The sequence below is a fragment of the Canis lupus genome, chromosome 29 (assembly GCF_003254725.2).
Source record: "Canis lupus dingo isolate Sandy chromosome 29, ASM325472v2, whole genome shotgun sequence".
NCBI lineage: Eukaryota > Metazoa > Chordata > Mammalia > Carnivora > Canidae > Canis > Canis lupus.
In genome coordinates, this window is record NC_064271.1 from 7,670,334 (window position 1) to 7,689,727 (window position 19,394).

At 37.8% G+C, this 19,394-nt stretch overlaps 1 protein-coding gene, 1 long non-coding RNA gene and 1 other non-coding gene across 3 annotated transcripts; 1 reads left to right on the forward strand and 2 right to left on the reverse strand.

The window, feature by feature from the left end:
* Positions 1 to 1,583: 1,583 nt before the first annotated feature.
* RPS20 (ribosomal protein S20) lies at positions 1,584 to 2,997 on the reverse strand. The gene is made up of 4 exons (XM_025477774.3): positions 2,789 to 2,997; positions 2,477 to 2,576; positions 2,093 to 2,166; positions 1,584 to 1,803 (listed from the first exon to the last, which is right to left on the reverse strand). The coding sequence occupies exons 1-4, from the start codon at positions 2,789 to 2,791 to the stop codon at positions 1,621 to 1,623; spliced, it is 360 nt and encodes a 119-aa protein (XP_025333559.1). The 5' UTR covers positions 2,792 to 2,997; the 3' UTR covers positions 1,584 to 1,620.
* LOC112678676 (small nucleolar RNA U54) lies at positions 2,238 to 2,304 on the reverse strand. Its single transcript, XR_003147762.1, has one exon. It is a non-coding gene; the product is annotated as a small nucleolar RNA U54 (small nucleolar RNA).
* A 45-nt stretch (positions 2,998 to 3,042) lies between the features above and the next one.
* Positions 3,043 to 8,066, forward strand: LOC112678471 (uncharacterized). The gene is made up of 2 exons (XR_003147600.3): positions 3,043 to 3,340; positions 3,843 to 8,066. It is a non-coding gene; the product is annotated as an uncharacterized LOC112678471 (long non-coding RNA).
* Positions 8,067 to 19,394: the final 11,328 nt, after the last annotated feature.

Genomic DNA, 19,394 nt, shown 5'->3' on the forward strand with positions numbered 1-19,394 from the left:
CAGTATAGAAAGGCTGAGGGAGAAGCAGACTCCCCATTGAGCAGGGAGCCCAATGAAGGGCTCCATCCTGGGATTCCAGGTCACGACCTGAGCCCAAAGCACACTTAACTGAGCCACCCAGGCACCCCAATAATTCCTTCACTTCTAAACCAAGAACACCAGTTTCTTAGAATGAATCACTGCTCACCTCAGGAGACCTACCTAGACTCCTATTGTGGAATTCTTCAAACACTATGCTTTTGGCTCAATGTTTACTGAACAGTAAGTAAAATCTTTTACCAAGCATATTAGTCAAAAAATACCTGGGATTGAGTTTATCAACTTGGCATATTTCTAGATTCAGTTCCACTCAAATCTCTTAAGTCCAAATTTTCTGAAATCTGAGGAAAAATGGTGAATCCAAAGGACTTGGATGTTGAAAGTAGTGAGATAGGGGATGTGGATTCAATTTTTGAGTGACCCATGTGGTTGCATGGTGAACATGGATTGAGCACACACGTTTTGGGGAGGGAAGAGGATTTTCATTTTAGACATGTCAAGTTTGAGCTATGAGATGCAGGTCATCTAGTACACAACTGGATGTACAGAGCAATCTCAGCTGAAGTTCAATTTGAACAGTTACTGAGGACAGTGGACAACAGTCTAGAGTATGGTTTAAGCCTAAATCCAGAGAAAGGCATGACCTTCATGACTATAATCCTATTAAGCATAGCAAATGTGATCACAATGTTACCTATTATCATGCCAACAGGGGATGGCACATAACATGCTTTCCTCTCCTAAAGTTAACATAAATATATTATTTACAGACCATGTTAGTGTAATTCCATATTGGATTTAAATTCCAAGGATTGTCTATAAAACAAGTGTTCTATAGATATAACCATAATGTTAACAAATACTGATCTGTTTTAAAACCTATTAATTTGGGACACCTGGGTGGCTCAGTGGTTGAGCATCTCTGCCTTTGGCTCAGGGCGTGATCCTGGAGTCCTAGGATCAAGTCCTCCATCGGGCTCCCTGTATGGAACCTGCTTTTCTATCTGCCTCTCATGGGAAAAAACCAAAACTATTAATCTAAAATATAATCTGAACATTTCTCAGCAAAACTGCTTAATATAAGGGCCAGTATTTCCAGAACATTTTAAAATTTGCAAGGTTTACTCTAGCCCAAAGAGGAAGGACTATTAATTGGCAGAAACCACTATTTCCCATGTTAGTTACCTGTCCATGTAAGCAGCACCCTGTATCTACTAAGTCAAAATTTTGGGGGTAGAACTCAGATATCCTTTTGGAAAAGCTCCAATATGCAGCCAGTTATGAACCACCACACCGTATACCTTTATCAATACTAAGATCACCGTGTATTTTAATACAATTCAGTTTTTAAGCGATGTCAGGTGTCAACTGCTTTAGTGGCCTCTATGACATACGATGAAAACAAGATAGACCACCCACCTTAGGATGTTCATCTAACTTTGACTACTCCAAAGGTAGGCTAGATTTCACAGCACAACTCTGTATTCCTAAAATTCGTTGGTATGATGAATGTCAACAAGACTTAACAACAACAACAAAAAGACTTAACAACAGATAATCAATTTATTAAAAAAGGTTGATTTAAGCATCTGCGATGGTGACTTCAACCTCGACTCCAGGCTCAATACTGATGGAGGTAATCTGCTTAACAATCTCAGAAGGACTGTGCAGATCAATGAGTCGCTTGTGGATCCTCATCTGAAAACGATCCCAAGTCTTAGAACCTTCACCACAAGGAGTCTTTCTCGTAGTGATTCTCAGAGTCTGCGACAAAAGAAACCAACCATTTATGGTTTTGTACTCACCCCCACGACATCTGGAAAATCACCAGTCTCACATATTTCATTTGAATACTTCCCTAAAAGTTCTCAGACACCACTAATTGATAATGGCCAGTGCGTTTTTCCCTCAGCCTGGACAGCGCTCTTAAAAAACACCCCACCCCACCCCACGCAAGGGACAACAAGTTACCTGTGAAAACCAGCTACCTAACATGAACTCAATCCTACCCAGTTTTTCTTTCAGCGTCTGTGTTCTCTCCACCTCGGCTCACCTTGGTAGGCATCCGCACTGGTCCTTTCACTTTGAGATTCTTTTCCTTTGCACCTCTGATCAAGTCAGCACACACTACAGGAAAATAAAACCGTCTTTCAGTTCGTTCAGAACAGTCCAAGGCGGCGTTAGGAAATTTTAACTCCTGCTGGCTCAGAATAGCGTATAGAACTATCATCATTATTCAACACAGTAATGGTCTCCTCATCGCCAACAAAGATCTAAAAGACACGGTAACAGTTAGGGATACATCATGCTTCCCTTCCCTTTTAAGTTAAGCAACTTGTCGCTGGACTTGAATCAAGAGTGTGCAGCGATAAAGCCAAATTCATGGTTTTGGGGGTTTTTCTGCCCAAGCGTCTCACCCTGAAGGTATCGTACTGACCCTTTTCCAAGGATTTTACGTTGCGGCTGGTTAGAGTAATTCTAATTCGGTGAATCGCCACCTCTGGTTCTACGGGCGTCTTCCCAGTGTCTTTAAACGCCTGTTATCACACAAACGAAACACATTTCTTAAAAGCCTGGACGCGGCCTTCATCAAGAGGCCTCTCAGGCTGCTCCACCATCCCATGAGCCCCTTTACTAGGCAAGGGAGGCTCGGACTCCCGCCGCCGCCTCCTCCCATCCCGGAACCCGTCCCCAGAAGGGACCAAGTCCCGCCGCGTCTCGGACCCCGCGGCGCCGCCGCCCGCCTCACCATGGCTGCGGCGCGGCTTCCTGACCGACTTGTTCCTCAGCGAACAGCGGTGAGTCAGGAGCGGGAGCGGGGCGCCCTGAGCTCCGCTCTAGCTGCGACCGCGTCTTCCTCAAAGAGAAAGGCCGGAGGCCTGCGTAGCGCTTATATAGCTGCGCTGTCGTCCGCATCCGGGTCGCGCACGCGTCTCCGCGCTGCCCCGGAAGAGGAATTGCCCTGACGCCTCGGGAGGCGGCTGCGCGAGCCGGGGCTGCAGTACCCGTGGAGCTGGCGGGAAACGCGCGGTGCGGCTGCGGCCGCCCCCTTTCGGTCCGGCGGAGACAGCGCCCCGCGAGGGGGCGTCCCCGCCGGCGCGGTTTCCCTGGTCCTCTGGTCCTCTGGCCCCCTGGGAGGGAGGGAGGGGAGGGAGGGCAGGGAGGCGGCGACCTAAAGCCTGAGAAGCTCCTCTGCCTGCCGCGTCCGCCCCTGGCGTCTGCAAAGTCCAAACGACTCCTGCGGTTTTGACGGTGCGGGCGTTGCCTCCTCTACAAACCGAACGGCTGGTTCTCGGAGCAGGTGGGTGACTTAGTTCCGGGTCCGACCCCCGTGGATGTTAGGAAGGATGCCTGACAACCTGGGCGCGTTGTCTTAAGCTTCAGCCGGCAGTTGCTCTTCGTAGCCTGAAACACACGTCCGTGAGTCTTCGCCTGCTGGCTTCCCGGAGCGCAGAGGCCTCCGGTCGGTCTCTAGGAAGCCCCTGACCCTGGGTTCGTTCCTCCTCCGAGGCGATTGCCCTGGCGCGGGTGGAGCATCGCGGCCCCTCCCGGGCGCCCGCGCCGGCCCCCGACCCCCGGTCCGTGGGGATGAGACCCTCCAAGGTCTCCCTGATACCGAGTGCGGGAGACCCAGCGTCGTGGAGAAGCCAAGAGTAGTCCACTGACTTGGGTCCACACAGGCGCGAGAGCGTAAGGAGGACACGAACAACTGAAAGATGACGCTGGGTTAAGTGGAACGAGACGGGAGAGGCTGGTTTTGGTACAGGGCAGAAGGAAGAGTGAATAACCGCATTATTTTGCAGGTGCGCGTGAATGCAGAAGACTTAGTGTGCCCGGACACGAAACCCTGAATGGAGGAGATCTGACCTCTCCCCTTAGGGCTCCTTCTGGAGCCTCCCTCTTCTGTTCCTTGAAGGGAAATTATACTTGAAACTTTTATCAAATAATAGCACTAACCGATTTGGTCATAATTGGGCTTAGCTAATCGCTGGCTCTCTTTGGCTCACAAAAATAGGTATACTAGATTTTTCTGCCACTTAACAATTAATTGAAATATTGAAATAGTTCTGTTTTTGGTTCAGTTATTCTAAGTGTCATCTGGCTGTAAAAACCCTGTTAGTAGAATTTGCAGCAAAAAAACTGAAAGCCTGCATTCTTAGTTTACTGGCTATAACCCAAGTGAGACGCTGTAACTTCGGGCTTTAACTTATTGCTATGGCTACCAGGGAATGCTTGGGAAGTATATTTGTGATTTTTTTTATTTTTTTATTTTTATTTTTTTAGGAATAAATCTGGTACAGCTATTCTTAGGTTTCCCTTTCCTTTCAAGTACTTGAGAAAATGGTGGACAAATTAACTACCTTGACTATAGAAAAGAATTTCAGTATAGAAAAAGGCTAAATGTAGCCCAGTATGTATGGGAAAAAATTGTGGATGTGACTAGAATGAAGGAAACAGCTGGTTGAGATAATGTTAGAAAAATGTAATGAAAGCATCACAATTTTCAAATTTATGTTTGGTTCAGACAGTTTGTTATATTTTTCTCTTAAATTAATACTTAACTGCTCCTGTAGCCCCCACATTTTCATTAAAAGTGTAATGTTCTAACATAACGTAAGATATTGGAGAAAAAGTAAAAATTAACAATTTATCCAAAAGAAGAAGAAAATACAGTATGCCATCCTTAATGCCTTAGATCAATTACTAGATATACGTATCCTTTGATGGCTTATCAAGGGATATGCATATTGTAAAATTGTAAGTACTTTTGGTGTTAAGTAAGTTGGCCTCTGGCAAAGTTATACCCAAATAGATACTTCCTCCAGCAGTGTAATGAAGATCTTACTGTGAAAGATGGACTTAAATATCTGTTTCATTTTAAAATTAAAAAATATTCTTAAGACCATTGCAAACTTTATGTTTTCAACATCTCCATTCATAGCCTTCCTTTTCTGATTTTTGTAGGTCTTTTAAAACGATCTCATAAAAACTTTTTACTGTAGGTATTTGTTCCTTTCTGTGGACAGCCATCTACTGGTCTTTTGCTGCAATGACAGTGTCATCATATTCCTTACAAAAGGAAATTAACAGCTTAAAAACTACTTAATTCGTGGTACACATTAGTAAAATAAAAAGAGCAAAATTTCAAATGAATGTGTCAAATGTCTGTTTAGACATTATTTTATTTGCAGAGTTTTTATCTAAATAAATTTGTGTTGAAATTTAAGAATAAAGTCTGAAATTTAACAATAAAAACCAGAAAGTTTAAAACTTTCTCTTGTGGTTACCCATGTTGTATTGATAGGGGAGTGAAATGTGGAGGCAATTCCTTGTGGTTTACAAGGATTACGTGTGAGGACTTGAACAGTACTGGGTACATGACAGCATTAATTAATTACTATTACTGTATTAACTAATATTACTGCATTAATATCCATTTGTTTGATCCTCACATCAACCCTGGAGCGTAAGTGCTGTTATTCATATTTTATGCATGAGAAAGCTGAGGTTAGGTGACCTGCCCAAGGTCACAGGAAAAGCCGGTGTTTGAACCTATGCAGTCTAACTCCAAAGTTTGTGCTCTTAGCCACTGTGCTTATGGTGTCTCTTACTGTTTGTCTCTTACTGTATATTAGCTCTTACTGTTATCATTAGTAGTAGTAGTACGCATCTGCGAGGTGTAAAATCCTATTATGTTGGATAAAGTAGCATAGCAAGGCTGTCTGTATTTTACTTTAGTTGAGGATAGAAATTTTATTGAGCTACTAATATGTGTCCTTTGTAAGGTTGAATCCTTATTTTTTAACTCTTCATTTTTTTGGTTTGAAGTCCTATAGATACCCAAGGCCAGTTAATTCGTTTTGCTCATTAAAATCATTTCACTAAAGTGAGCAGTGGAACAGAACTAGGGACACAGATCTTTTCATTGAGAATGATTCATATGGAACATGCATTGGGTTGATAATTTTTTGATCATATTTAACTGCAGAGCTCAAACAATTCTCTGTAGGGGTAGAAATGTTCTATTCACCAGGCCTTGTAGTACTTCTTTCCCCTCTTCCTTTCTCATGTTCCCAGGCCTGCAGGCCTAGAGATTCTAATGTTTCTTGAAATGCAATTTGAAAAGTTGGTCTACTCCTGTCACATAGTGCCATTTCCTAGTTTTAGCAGAGAACCTGCAAAGGACTCCCATGGTCAGATTTTTGGGATCCTGATATCATGCAGGGGAGCCAGGGATAGATTTACCTATCAATCATTTCCCCCTGAGGTTGTGCTTTTCATGTTGTATAGAATTGGTACAACTTTTTAGAAAATGCCATTTGCCTCCCTTTATGAGAAGATTGAAACCTCTGGCTTTCATGACACAATTCTGCTGCATTGCTTGTGTGGTGGACAGCCCAAATGTAACCCCACAGAGATCTCCACCACCTGTTACTCATGCCCCTGTGGAATCTCCTCCTCTTGAATGTGGACATGTGTAAGATGCTCTAAATGCTGGAATTTGGCAAAAGTGCTGGGATGTCAGATTGAGTAGGGTTCTGACTTCCATCTTCCTGGCAGACTTTCTCTCTTGCTAGCTTTGTTAAAACCAAGCTGACAGGTTGGGAGGTGCTATAGGGAGAGGACCCCAGGCAAGGGAATGAGGGTAGTCTGTGGTCAACAGCCAGCATGAATTGCAGCTTTCAGTCCAATAGCCCCCAAAGAACTGAATAATTGTGTGATTTTGGAAGCAGATATCTCCTTGGTCGAGCTTTCAGATGAGACCTCAGCACTGGCACCCCTTAAGTATTAAGGTACCTCCCAAGGCCTGGTTCTGGGTCTGATGAACACATGTAGGAGAGGCAGCTGCAGTGCAGCAAAGGGGACACTGATAGGAGTTTTGAGGACATGCTTAAGTCCACTGCTAGGGCAGCCATCTCTCATGAGTCATCCTATCTATGTGGGCCTCAGTTTTCTCATTGTAAAAGGAGGGTGCTGGACTATGTGATCTTCCAACTTTGAAAGGCTATTGCATGGAGATAAACAGATCAGAGAATATCTCTTCATTACCAACATATTGCCAGACATTCAAGATGGCTTCTGCTTCCTTTGTCCCTCCTTTGGGCTACCCAACACCAGAGGGAGGAGGCTTGAAATAGCAGAGGAGACTCCCTCTCCTCATTTCAAGTCCTTTGATCTCAGGTGGCCATTCATCTGCTATGGCCAGGATAGCCTCAGTACATCATGACCAAGATGTTACTATTACTAGTGCTAACTTTCACTCAAGAGTGCTCCTATCTGGAATATAGATGTTATAGTTTCCTTACTCAAGCACAAGTCTAATTGGTGATAGCAAGGACAAAGCTTTGAATTAGATCAGTTTAGGGTTTCAAACTGAATTTGACTGAGTTCAATAACCTGAAGTTACCAGAAAGTCATTGATTCTTTCCTAGATTTTAATTAAGGGGTGGGAAAAGATGAGTGACACAATGCAGTTGAAACCAATAATTAGAAGAGAAAACTTTTCCATGTTTATACCCCACTTGATGGGACTCCTCAAGAAATTAATTGACTGCTAAGAAAGACCCTCCATGTTCTGAGATCATTTTTAAAAATTATCCCATGGTTGGTTTCTTTTCTTTCTTTTCTTTTCTTTTCTTTCTTTTCTTTTCTTTTCTTTTCTTTTCTTTTCTTTCTTGATTTTATTTATTCATGAGAAACACACACACACAGAGGCAGAGACACAGGCAGAGGGAGAAGCAGGCTCCATGCAGGGATCCTGATGTGGGACTCGATCCTGGGACCTCAGGATCACGCCCTGGGCCAAAGGCAGGCACCAAACTGCTGAGCCACCCAGGGATCCCAGGTTTTCTTAGATCTTAAAAATCTATTAACATGGTGAATAAGTTTTTTAATATTGAGCCTTTTTTTGCATTCCTGGAAAGAATCTCTCTTAAACATATTACAAGTGAGATTGTTTTTAAATTATGTGTGTCTGTATGTGTATTTATATGCTGCCATCAAATAAATTTGGAAGCTTCCCTTCATGCTGTGGAAAGTTTATATAGTAGTATGGTAATGTGTAAGACTTGGTAGAATGCATGTTTTAGTGAGAGGTAACTATAAAGTATAATTTCTTCTATGGTGATTAATTTTCCCTGATACCTCTGTTCCAGCATCAATTTTAGTGATTTATAATTTTCTGGAACAGTGCTTCTCAAACTTTCCATTCTTAGTAACTCTTTATATGTTTAAAAATTATTGAAGACCCCAAAGAGCTTTTAAGTGGCACTATGTCTATTGGTATTTGTTATATTAGAGGCTAAAAATGAGGAAGTCCACAAACATTTGTTAATCTCTTAAAAAATAATAACAAACTTATTCATTGTTAACATATTTTTTGAAAAATAACTATTTTCATTGTTTTTCTATTTTTGTTCAACTCTTTAATGTCTGACTTCATAGAAGAAACTCAATTTTCATATCTGCCTCTGCATTTAGTCTGTCACAATATGTTGCTGTGGTTGAAGTATGTGTAGAAATTCTGGTGAGCACAGATAAGAAGTTGGAAAAGGGAAAGGATTTTAATAACCTACTTAGATATTTGTAGATACTCTTCTTTGATGCACTTACACTGGCTAAGTGGTAGTTTCTTAAGGATTAGGTACAATGAGAATCTGAAACCATGCAGTGGAGTGATCTTGATATGAGATGTTTCAAGACAGTATCAGCGTGGTTTGAAGTGAGAACTACTCTTTGAAAAACTTAGTTTAAATGGAAGCATGTGGGTACATAAGCCATTTATTTAATTTTATTATATTTTTTAACTTATTTTTTAAGATTATTTATTTATTTATTAACGAGAGACACACACACACAGAGAGAGAGAGAGAGAGGCAGAGACACAGGCAGAGGGAGAAGCAGGCTTCATGCAGGGAGCTCGATGTGGGACTCGATCCTGGGACTGTGGGATCACGCCCTGAGCCAAAGGCAGGTGCTCAACTGCTGAGCCACCCAGGCGTTCCAACTTAATTTTTTATTGTGGTAAAAAAGCCATAAAATTTACCACGTAAAGCATTAAGCGTATAGTTCAGTAGTGTTAGGTGTATTCATATTGTTATGAAAGGATCTCCAGAACTTTTTTATCTTGAAAATTTGAAACTCTGTATTTATTAACAACTCCTTTTCCTCCTTTCCCAGCCCCTGTTAATCACATTCTAATTTCTGTTTCTATGAATTTGACAATTTGAGATACCTCATGTAAGTGTAATTGTACAGTATTCATCTTTTTTATGGCTGGCTGTTGCCATAATGTTCTTAAACTTCATCATTGTCATAGCATATTGCCAGATTTCCTTCCTTTTTAAGGTTGAATAATATTTCACTGCATATATATATATGCCACATTTTGTGTATTTATTTATTTATTTATTTATTTATTTATTTATTATTTATTTTTTTAATATTTATTTATCCATTCATCTGTTTATGGACTTTTGGGTTGTTTTCACTTCTTGGCTATTGTGACTAATGTTGCGATGAACATCATTGTGCAGTATGTCTTTGAGACCCTCCTTTTAATTTTTTGAATATATACCCAAAAGTGGGATTGCTGTATTGTAGGGTAGGTACTTCTACTTTTAAAATTATGAGATTCATCCATACTGTTTCCCATAAAGCCTGCACTATTTTACAATCCCACCAGCAGTGCACAAGGGTTCTAATTTCTCCACTTTTTAAATCCTCAGCTTTTTAAATTTATCTATCTATCTATCTATCTATCTATCTATCTATCTATTTATTTATTTATTTATTTTTGATAATAGCCCTCCTATGGATGTTAGGTGATATCTCATTTTGATTTTAGTTTACATTTCTCTGATGATTAGTGACATTGAGCAATCTTCTCATATGCTTTTGTCCATCTGTATGTCTTCTTTGGAGCAAACATCCATTTAAGTCCTCTGTCCATGTTTAAGTCAGGTTATTTGAGTTTAGTCTTTGAGTTGTATGAGTGTTACATATTCTACATATCAACCCATTGTCAGATATATGATTTGTAAATATTTTCTTCCATTCTCTAGGTTGTCTTTTCACTCTGTTTCCTTTGAGTGCAAATGTTTTTAAGTTTAATATAGTCCCATTTGTCTGTTGTTACTTTTATTGCTTGTACCTTTGGTATCATATCCAAGAAATCATTGCCAAGTTCAATATCATGAAGCTTTCCCCCTATTTTTTCTCCTAGAAGTTTTATAGTTCTAGGTCTTATGTTTAGGTCTTTAATCCATTTTGAGTTAATATTTGCATAAGAGTAAGGTAAGAGTCTAACTTCATTCTTTTGCATATCTTCTTTGCTCAGAACCATTTGTTGAAGAGACTGTTCTTTTCTAATTGGCACTCTTGTTAAAGATCATTTGACTGTATATTTGAGAGTTTATTTCTGGGCTCTTTATTTTAATCTATTGGTCTGCTTGTCCATCTATGCCAGTAGCACACTGCTGATTACTGTGGCTTTGTAGTATATTTTGAATCTGGAAGTGTGAAGCCTTCAACTTTGTTCTACTTTAATCAAAATTGTTTGGGTTATTTGGGGCCTCTTGAAATTCTGTATGGATTTTAGGATGACTTTTTCCATTTCTGAAAATTGTCATTGGGATTTTGATAGGGATTGTGTTGAACGTGTAGATTGCTTTGAAAAATAAATAAAATAAAATAAATAAAAATAAATAAAATCTTTTAAAAAAAAGAATTTTGTGTATGTGTCAATTTTTTAAAACCCTATTTTTAATTTGCATCTCTTCAAGCACTTGTGAGATTAACATTTTCCCATTTTTCGTATCTGTCTCCTAAATGTGGTTTTTTTTTTTTTTGTGAATTGACTTTTCAAGATTTGTGCATTATTTTATTAGAGCACAGTGATATTTCATGTTTATTAGTATGTATTTGTTATAGAAAAAGTATTAACCTGATGTCATATTTTAACCAAATATTTTCTCAGCTCATTGTCTGTATTTGTTTTATTTTAATATCTAGAAATTATCATTTTTATGTAATTAAATGTGGTAATGTTTATGGTTTTTTACCTTGCTTTTAGAAAAGTTTAGAAATTGCGCCCTCCTTCAAATTTATATAAACTATTCAATTCTGTCTTCCTTCAGTTTTACAGATGCTCCTCTAATCCATCTGGAAATGATTTTGATGTGTGGTATGTAAAGTATTTATTTAAAAAAAACCTATAGTTTTAGTAAAACTGTTGGTGGTAGGCTAAAAGCTCCTTTAAAACAAGAAACATGACTTACTCACTCTTTGGTTTCCTCCACTTTCCCAGACAGAAGACTCACTAAGCAGCCTCTGTTTCCTTGGGCTGCAGCATCCAAGCCAGAGGCAGGAAAGATGGGTGGCCCCCTCCTTCCCTCTTCTCAGAGATAGGAGCTTGTTCCCGTGCTGGTGTCCTAACAACTCCCCAGGGGCTGCTGCCCCTGTGGACCCCTGCGACCTCTACTGTGGTAGAATCAGGAAGACTACCCTAGCTGTTGGCTAGCAGCATCCCAGGCGCCTCTTTTTATTTTAATTGTTCTGATTTCAGTTCAAAGGACCCGTCCACCCTCCCCACTGGTAGCCCCTAAGGTAGCTTAACCTCCTTGCCCGGATACTCTTTTCAGAGTAAATTTCCTTTCCATTTGAATAACTCCTCCTCAGTTGTGGAACTGCCATTATTTCCTGGTTGTCTTTTTATATTTTTGATGGGGAGAGGTGGAGGGATGGTGTGTATGTGGGGGGCAACCATTGGCCCCAACTTCTCAGTGACCTCTTCCATAAAGTCCTTGAGGCTTTGTACAAACAACATCCCAAGCTGGCCATCCTGCTACCTCCACCGATGCCTGCAGTTGTGAGTTCCAACTATAGGTCTCACTCCAGGATCTCATTAAAGAGTTAAAAAAAATCCAGCTGTTTAAAATTGAATTTTTATTGCCTAAGGAGGAATCTATAAAATAAGGAGGTGGAGAGGATACAAATGAACTCTAAAAGTATTCTTCAAATCTAATTAAAGCCAATACTGAATAACAGACCTGTTAGAAAATAAACCATTGAATGTCTCTTAACATCCTAGTAAGAGTGCTGAGTGCCAGAATGGCCAAAATAGGGACAGCAAGAAATCCAGAAGACAGATCCTGAACAATCCATGAATTACATACTCAAGCCTGAGTTCAGTCGATTTTGTCATAGAAACAGAATTGTCCTTGTGATAGGTAATTCTAGCTCAAGTTAATAGCAGGAAATTCTGAAGTAATTTTGGAAAGATACACAGTAGACAATTAATGGTAGTTATATGATCTACCTATAGTAGACCAGTGTGGCCCTGTCATGACATTTGTTTGAGAAATAGGGGAGAAAACAGGTTATTTTCCTGTCTTTTTTTTTTTCCAATAGTTTATTCTTCAGACTGTGGCAGAATCACCATTTCTTAAGGACTTCAGTAAAGATTACTCAATGTTTGACAAATGTTTGGTCAGACTGACTGTACAGTGTGTTCTAATATGATTCACCGTTCCTGAAAAGGGGAAAATCGACTTCCTGTTCTGAAGTCAGGGAAATTCTGTAACTTGACTCCTCTGTAAAGGGATTTGCTTCTGGCTTTGGCTGCCATTATTCTGTCAAGTTTTTCTCTCCTTTCCCTTTAAATTTCTTCTGGCTGTACTCTATTATTCCATAGACCTTTAGGTTTTCCTCTTTGTAATTTGATGCCCTATTCAGCAGTGTTCAGGAAGCTGTCTTGCTTTACTTCAGTCTGCTGCTTCTGCTTTCCTTAGCTGAATGGGTGGCTTGTTCCTTCTTTTAGGCTTTTCCCCTTTTGAGGGAACCTGTAGTATTTCATCATGCTATTATAAAGTAAGTATGGATTTCACATAGTGAGTTGATTCACATGTATCACAGTAATCAAAGAGAATATTTAGTTTAGTTACTTTGATTTTGTTTCTTAAAACTCATTTCAGAGAGGAAGCACATTAAAATATTTCCTTATCATCCACCTTTTCCTGAGACACACCCACGGACTCATTTTCTTTTTCTTTCTCAAATTTAGTTTTACTCTTCATCAGTTACACATGAACATCATGAGTCAAACAGTTGCAAAAAAATTTGAAAAGGTCTCTAGGATGCTACACCAACTCTTCGAGTCTTGCAACCATTTTCAACTCCCTTTTGCTATTGGTTTTGATATCTGTGCCTGTGCCTGGAAGTAGTATACTTATGTAGACATTTCTTGATTTTTTTCCCCTTAGTTTGGGAATTACCTATTGACTTCTGTCTTCAGAAGACTAGGATTTCGGTTTTTTTCCACTCCTATCTCCAGTACATATAGTCAAAATTCCCCTCCATTGGCCCCTCCTTCATTGTTATAACTTTGGCTAGATCAACATACAGTATTGCATTGTTATAGCTACATAAGGCTATTTTGAACTGAATCATTGGTTTTGCTATATTTGCTTTTCTTGTATTGCCCAACTATTTTTGTCTCCTGAAGTAAATAAATTTTTTGTTTCATTTGCTTTGTTTTCTCTTATACTCATCACTTGAACCCAAACTCTCCTCAAATTGTGGGCATGTTCTTTTCAATGTATTCAAACACAGATATTCATTATTTTTATCTTCTTGAGTCTTCAGATCTGCTGTAATATGTCACTGCATGATTGACAGCTTGTGATCTTCAGTCACCATCATCCTTGGAGTTTCTCTGTGTCTGTCTATTGAGTTGTATCTATTTCTTGGATCACATATATATGTGTGTGTGTGTATATATATATATATTTTTTTTTTAAATATACTTTTGCTTTGGTGGAATACCTCCACAAGTAGTTTCCTGAGAAAGGGTACACAGAAATAAATTTTTGAGATGTTTCATGTTTGGAAAGGATTTCAGTCAATACACATCCCTCGATAGTTTGGCTGGGTATAGAATTGTAAGTTGGAGATGGTTTTCCCTCAGAATTTTGGAGGTGGCAGCCTGGGATCCCTGGGTGGCACAGCGGTTTGGCGCCTGCCTTTGGCCCAGGGCACGATCCTGGAGACCTGGGATCGAATCCCACGTCAGGCTCCTGGTGCATGGAGCCTGCTTCTCCCTCTACCTATGTCTCTGCCTCTCTCTCTGTGTGTGTGACTATCATAAATAAATAAAAATTAAAAAAAATTTTTTTGGAGGTGGCAGCCTTTATTGTCTTTTAGGATCTTTATCTTTTGTATGTGACTTTTTTTGGGGTGGGGGAGGAGCTTTTAGGATTTTCTCATTGTCCCTTCCCTACTGTTATAAAATTTTATGGTAATATGCCTTCATGGAGTTTGTTTTCATTTTTTTGTCTGGGCAATCAATTCTGCATCTTTTCAGTCTGAAAACTCTCTTGTAAATTGTTGATAATCTTCTGTTTTCCATATTTCCTCTTCTTGGAACTTCTATTATTTGGATATTAGACTTCTCAGACTGACTATTCATTGCCTTGTCTTGCTATTTTTAATTTGCTTTACTCTTTCTCTATTTTCTGAGAGATTTATTTCTCTTCATGTATTAGTTTTTTGAATGAATTTTTCATTTATGTTATCATAGCTCTAATTTCCAAGAGCTCTTTATTATTTTTTAGGCTTTTAAAAAAATAAAACCCTTTTTTTCCATGTTGCTGATAGCTCCTTTTATACATCTGTGAAGATAGTTAAGGTTTTTTGATCTTATTCTTTCATATTCAAGACATTCTTTAAAAATAAGCTGAGCTTAAAAAAAAATAAGCTGAACTGTCTGCTACTATTTAATAGTAGGGCACTAAAAAGCTGATTGGTAATTTTGTATATGTGGATGGAACCTTAAAAATAAAAGACTCACTGTAGGTTATTCTGGCTGTTTTACTGGGGAACCTCTACTGTCAGTATCTTGGGGTATATTTTCTTGAACTATTTATTCTTCTCTACCTACAGAGTATTAGCTCAGTTGCCAGACTCTGTGAACTTAAATAACCAACACTAAGACCTTTTGGCATTTTATGGTACTACTCAGGTTGTATCTAATATTCCCTATTGCTGCTCAGGCATACTGAACTTGCCAGCTTCTAAGATTTTGTTCCTCTTACTCCTCTTATTTGTTCATCTCTTATTCTCTTTGCCCTTGTGAGTTAATGCTTTAAAAAATTAATCTGTCACATATGGAGCTTTAGGAAGGAAAAGAGAGAGATAAATGACTATGCTTTGCCCTTCATCATTCACTGGAAGTTCCAAAATTTTCAAGGATGGTCAGGCAATTTTAAATTTTGGAAATGTATTTAATATACCAATAATGAAATCATTATCCACAAAATTTTAAATATAGTATTACATGACCTCTTCAGCTAGAATGTAATATCAATTCCTGGGTCTCTGTTTGTGCCTTGGGCTTTCTCATGCTGTTCCTGCCATGGTGCTGAGGATATATTGGATTATGAAATATAGCCTTGATGAATGTGTGAATACATGGATAAGAATGGTTTTTATTATCATATTTATATGAAGGAAAGCAGATTTATATGAAGGGAAGGAGTAAGTACAGACCATAACTATTTTTTTTCAGCCTTGGGCACCATATAGTTCTCAGATATCTTTTCTATTTCCTTTTAAAAATCATTCTCAACTGCACTATTCTACTATTTGTATAAAGAAATGCCTTAAATAGTAATTTTATTGGTTGATTTTTATGAATTAGATAAAATAAATTCTTTAAACATTTGAAATAACAAAGCTACGAATAGCTATTCCCTGCTACTACCACCATCCTAGGTGCTGGAGTGAAATGGTTAAGGACATGGGTTTTGGCCCTATCATTTAGCAATATGACCCTAGTAAGTTCTTAATCTCCTTGTCTGTCTCCTCAATATTTAACAAGGAGATAGCAGTAAATATAGGAATAATAATAATAATAATAATAATAATAATAATAATAATAATAAGTTAAGATTAGTTGTAAGGATTTAATTTGATATCTATGTAAAACACTTTCAGTTCCTGGTACATAGTGCTCTCAACAGAGTTTAGCTCTGATGTTGATGATTTTTCTAAGCAGTAAAGATAGTAATTACAAGAATGATGGATGCTGTGGAGATGCAGTGTGATGGAAATGTTTATCAGAGGATGTAACTTAACCTAAGTGAGCTTTAGTCTTCCTTCAGAGGCCATGGCCCTGGCAGCTGCTCTCTGCTTTGAGTCTGAGAAAGATCAGAAAGAAATGAATTTCCTGGCACAGTTAAAAGCATGTTTGCCAGAATTTCATTGGCTTGAGGGAAGCTGGATGAAGGGAGGGGATTAGGTGAGGGGATTCAAGGTGGTTTAAGGCAAACTTGTACAGATTGAGATTTGATTTTATTTTTAAATATTGTTATTATTGAATGTTACTATTTTTGAATAGGCAATGCATTGATATGGTTCAAATATCAAATTAACAGAAAAGATATACAGCAAATCTCTCATTACCATTCCTGTTCCATCCATCTCTTTTCCTTCTACAGATAATAGCTCTTATTTTATTTTTCCTTCTAGAATTCCTATACAAATACAAAGAAATATTAATATTAAATTCTTATTTTCTTTCTTTCTTTCACAAAAGAAAGTATAGTGCGGAATACTGCATTTGTTACTTACACCTTGCTTTGAATTTAAAAATACACTATGCAGATTTCTCAGTAACAGTAAAAGGTTTGTTCTTTTTGTTCACATGCATAGTATTTTATTATATGGATGTATCATAACCTAACCTGTTCTTATTGAAAGGTGCTTGACTTGCTTCTAAACTTTTGCTACTAGAAAAATGCTACAATGAATAAGCTTGTTCATATACCTATGAGTATATCCAGAGGATACATTTCCAGAAATAGGATTACTGGATCACAGGGGAAATGATTTTGTAATTTTAATAGTTGCAACCAAATTACTTTCCATGAAATTTATTACAATTTGTACTTCCACTAGCAATATGTGAGAGGACCTATTGCCCTGTACCTCACCAATGATATCTGTCAATCTTATTTCGGTGATTTATTTTCAATTTCTATAATGGAAAATGGTATCACAAAGTAGCTTTAATTAGGAATTCTCATATATTTAAGGACTATTCATGTTTCTGTTGCAATGAACTGATCATTCATCCTTTGTTTTTTTTCCTTATTAAATTCTGAGAGCTCTTTTTCTGTTAGGGAGATTAGCTCTTTGCTGTGGTTTGAAGTACAGATACTTTCCTCCCAGTTTGTTATTTCTCTTTTGACCTTCTCTATATTGTTAATTTTTCCGCATGTTTAAGAATTTGCCTTTTATTACTATTATTGTTTTGTAATAAAAACAGATAGCTATGCTCTCAGCAAAACAAAACCAATTTTTAAAAAAAACACAGAAATCTATTAACAGCATTGCAAAGTAAGGTTTTTGAAAGATTTATTCAAATAAATTATCTTGGCCTAAACGTTTACTCATCACTCCTTTCAGTGACTTGTCAAACAACTGGCACTGAGTGGGGCACTTAATGGGATGAGCACTGGGTGTTATGCTATATGTTGGCAAATTGAACTCCAATAAAAAATATACAAAAAAAGTCTTGTCAAACATTCCAAAAACTTTCAATTATGTAAAATACATTTAATTTTGCCAATAATTTTAGATATTATGGGATTCTTCCCCAAAGGACTACTATAAAAACATTAAAAAAAAACTTAATCCAATAGGACATAAAACTGAAATGTATAGCCTGTGATTGTGTGTTTCAAATCCTGGAAGTTAAACGTAGAAGAATTTGAAGAACAGGTTCAGGACCTGGGTCGGCTCTGAGGCAGGTGTTCCTTCTTTTTGTAGTTGAGAATACCAATTATTCCTTTCATGGCTTTGGAAAGACTTTCTCATTCTAATGTTATAAAGGAATTTAGTCTTTTTTTTTTCTTTTCTTACCCCTGGTAGCTCTCATTAGTTCATTTTTTACTCTTAAATCTTAGACTCATCGAGAATATATCCGTATAGTGTGAGATCTAGACCTAATTAATTTTGGTTCCAGTCGGCCACATAGGTGTCCCAACATAAAATCATTGAAAAGTCCATCTTTTCTCCACTGATTTAAGGAACCATCTTTACTGTATACCAAATTCCCATATGTGTTTGAGTCTTCTTTGGATATTTTTTCTGTTTGAATGGTCTGTGTATTCATACATGATACCACAATATTTTTATTACTTAGATTTTATACTACATATTAATGTTTAATAGGGTTAGTACTTCCTTATTGCTCATCTTCTTCTGGAATTTTCTGACTCTTTTTTTCCATATAAATTTTAGAGTCAGCTTGTCTGATTTTCAGTTGGAGATATACACACACATATACTGAAAATTGGAATCATTTTAGTTATAAATTAATTTAGGAAGAATAGTCACCTTCATAGTAGGTCTTCATTTTGTTTGATGCTTTGAAGTACTTTTTAAAGTCTTCCCCGTAAAGATTTTGCACGTTTTTACTAAGCTTATACCTGCCTATTTTCTTTTTATTTTAATTGTTTTATTTTGAAATAATTCTAAACTTATAGAAGAGTTGCAAGAATGACACAAAAGTCCCCCAAATTCTCATCAACAATGATTTTTTTAATCAACAAAGATTCTAATAGTTAAATTTGACCACATTTACCTTATCATTGTCTTTATATATATTTATAATTATTTTTAATTTTGAACCAATTGAGAGTAAGTTACAGACATTGACAACTCATTGCCCTTTTAGTATTTCAATGAGTATTTTCTAAAACAAGGACATGCTGCAACATAGCTGCAGTATAACTATGGAAATCAAGAAATTGATATAATACTATCATCTAATCTAGAGACTATTCAAATTTTGCCAGTCATCCATTTTAATGCTCAAATAGTCTTAGGTTTGGCCAGTGGAGACCTATATATCCTGTGTCCTTTTGACATGTCCCTCTCATTCCTAGAGTACTTTCTTAATTTGGGGCAGATGGTGTTTTGGGTCTATTTTAAGTTTTCCCTGCTTGGGAATCAGTCATTTCTCTAAGAAGCCCTCCCTGGCTTCCTTCTCTCTTGAATAATTAAGAATTTAGTAACTAAAAATTCAGAATTCACAAACTAAAATCTGATGCTAAAGTCTGCTTCAAAACAGACCCTCTCAGAGGATAGACCTAGGAAATACATATATGTGCATGTATACATATCTGTATCTCTCTAGCCATCTGTCTCTGTTAAAAACTGAGTTCACACACTGATACCTCCTACTTTAATCCAACAGAATATAATTTATTATAGATTTCCTCCATTCTGTACTTATAGCCCCTTCTCCAACATTTGCAAGACATGATTCCCATTATCTTCAATATATTTAC

What these genes read in the sequence shown, in the direction of transcription:
- RPS20 (XM_025477774.3), bottom strand. An exon ending in CGTAAAATCCTTGGAAAAGG is followed by an intron (nt 2,167 to 2,476) that starts GTCAGTACGATA and finishes ATTTTCCTGTAG; the next exon opens with TGTGTGCTGACTTGATCAGA. An exon ending in CAGTGCGGATGCCTACCAAG is followed by an intron (nt 1,804 to 2,092) that starts GTGAGCCGAGGT and finishes CTTTTGTCGCAG; the next exon opens with ACTCTGAGAATCACTACGAG.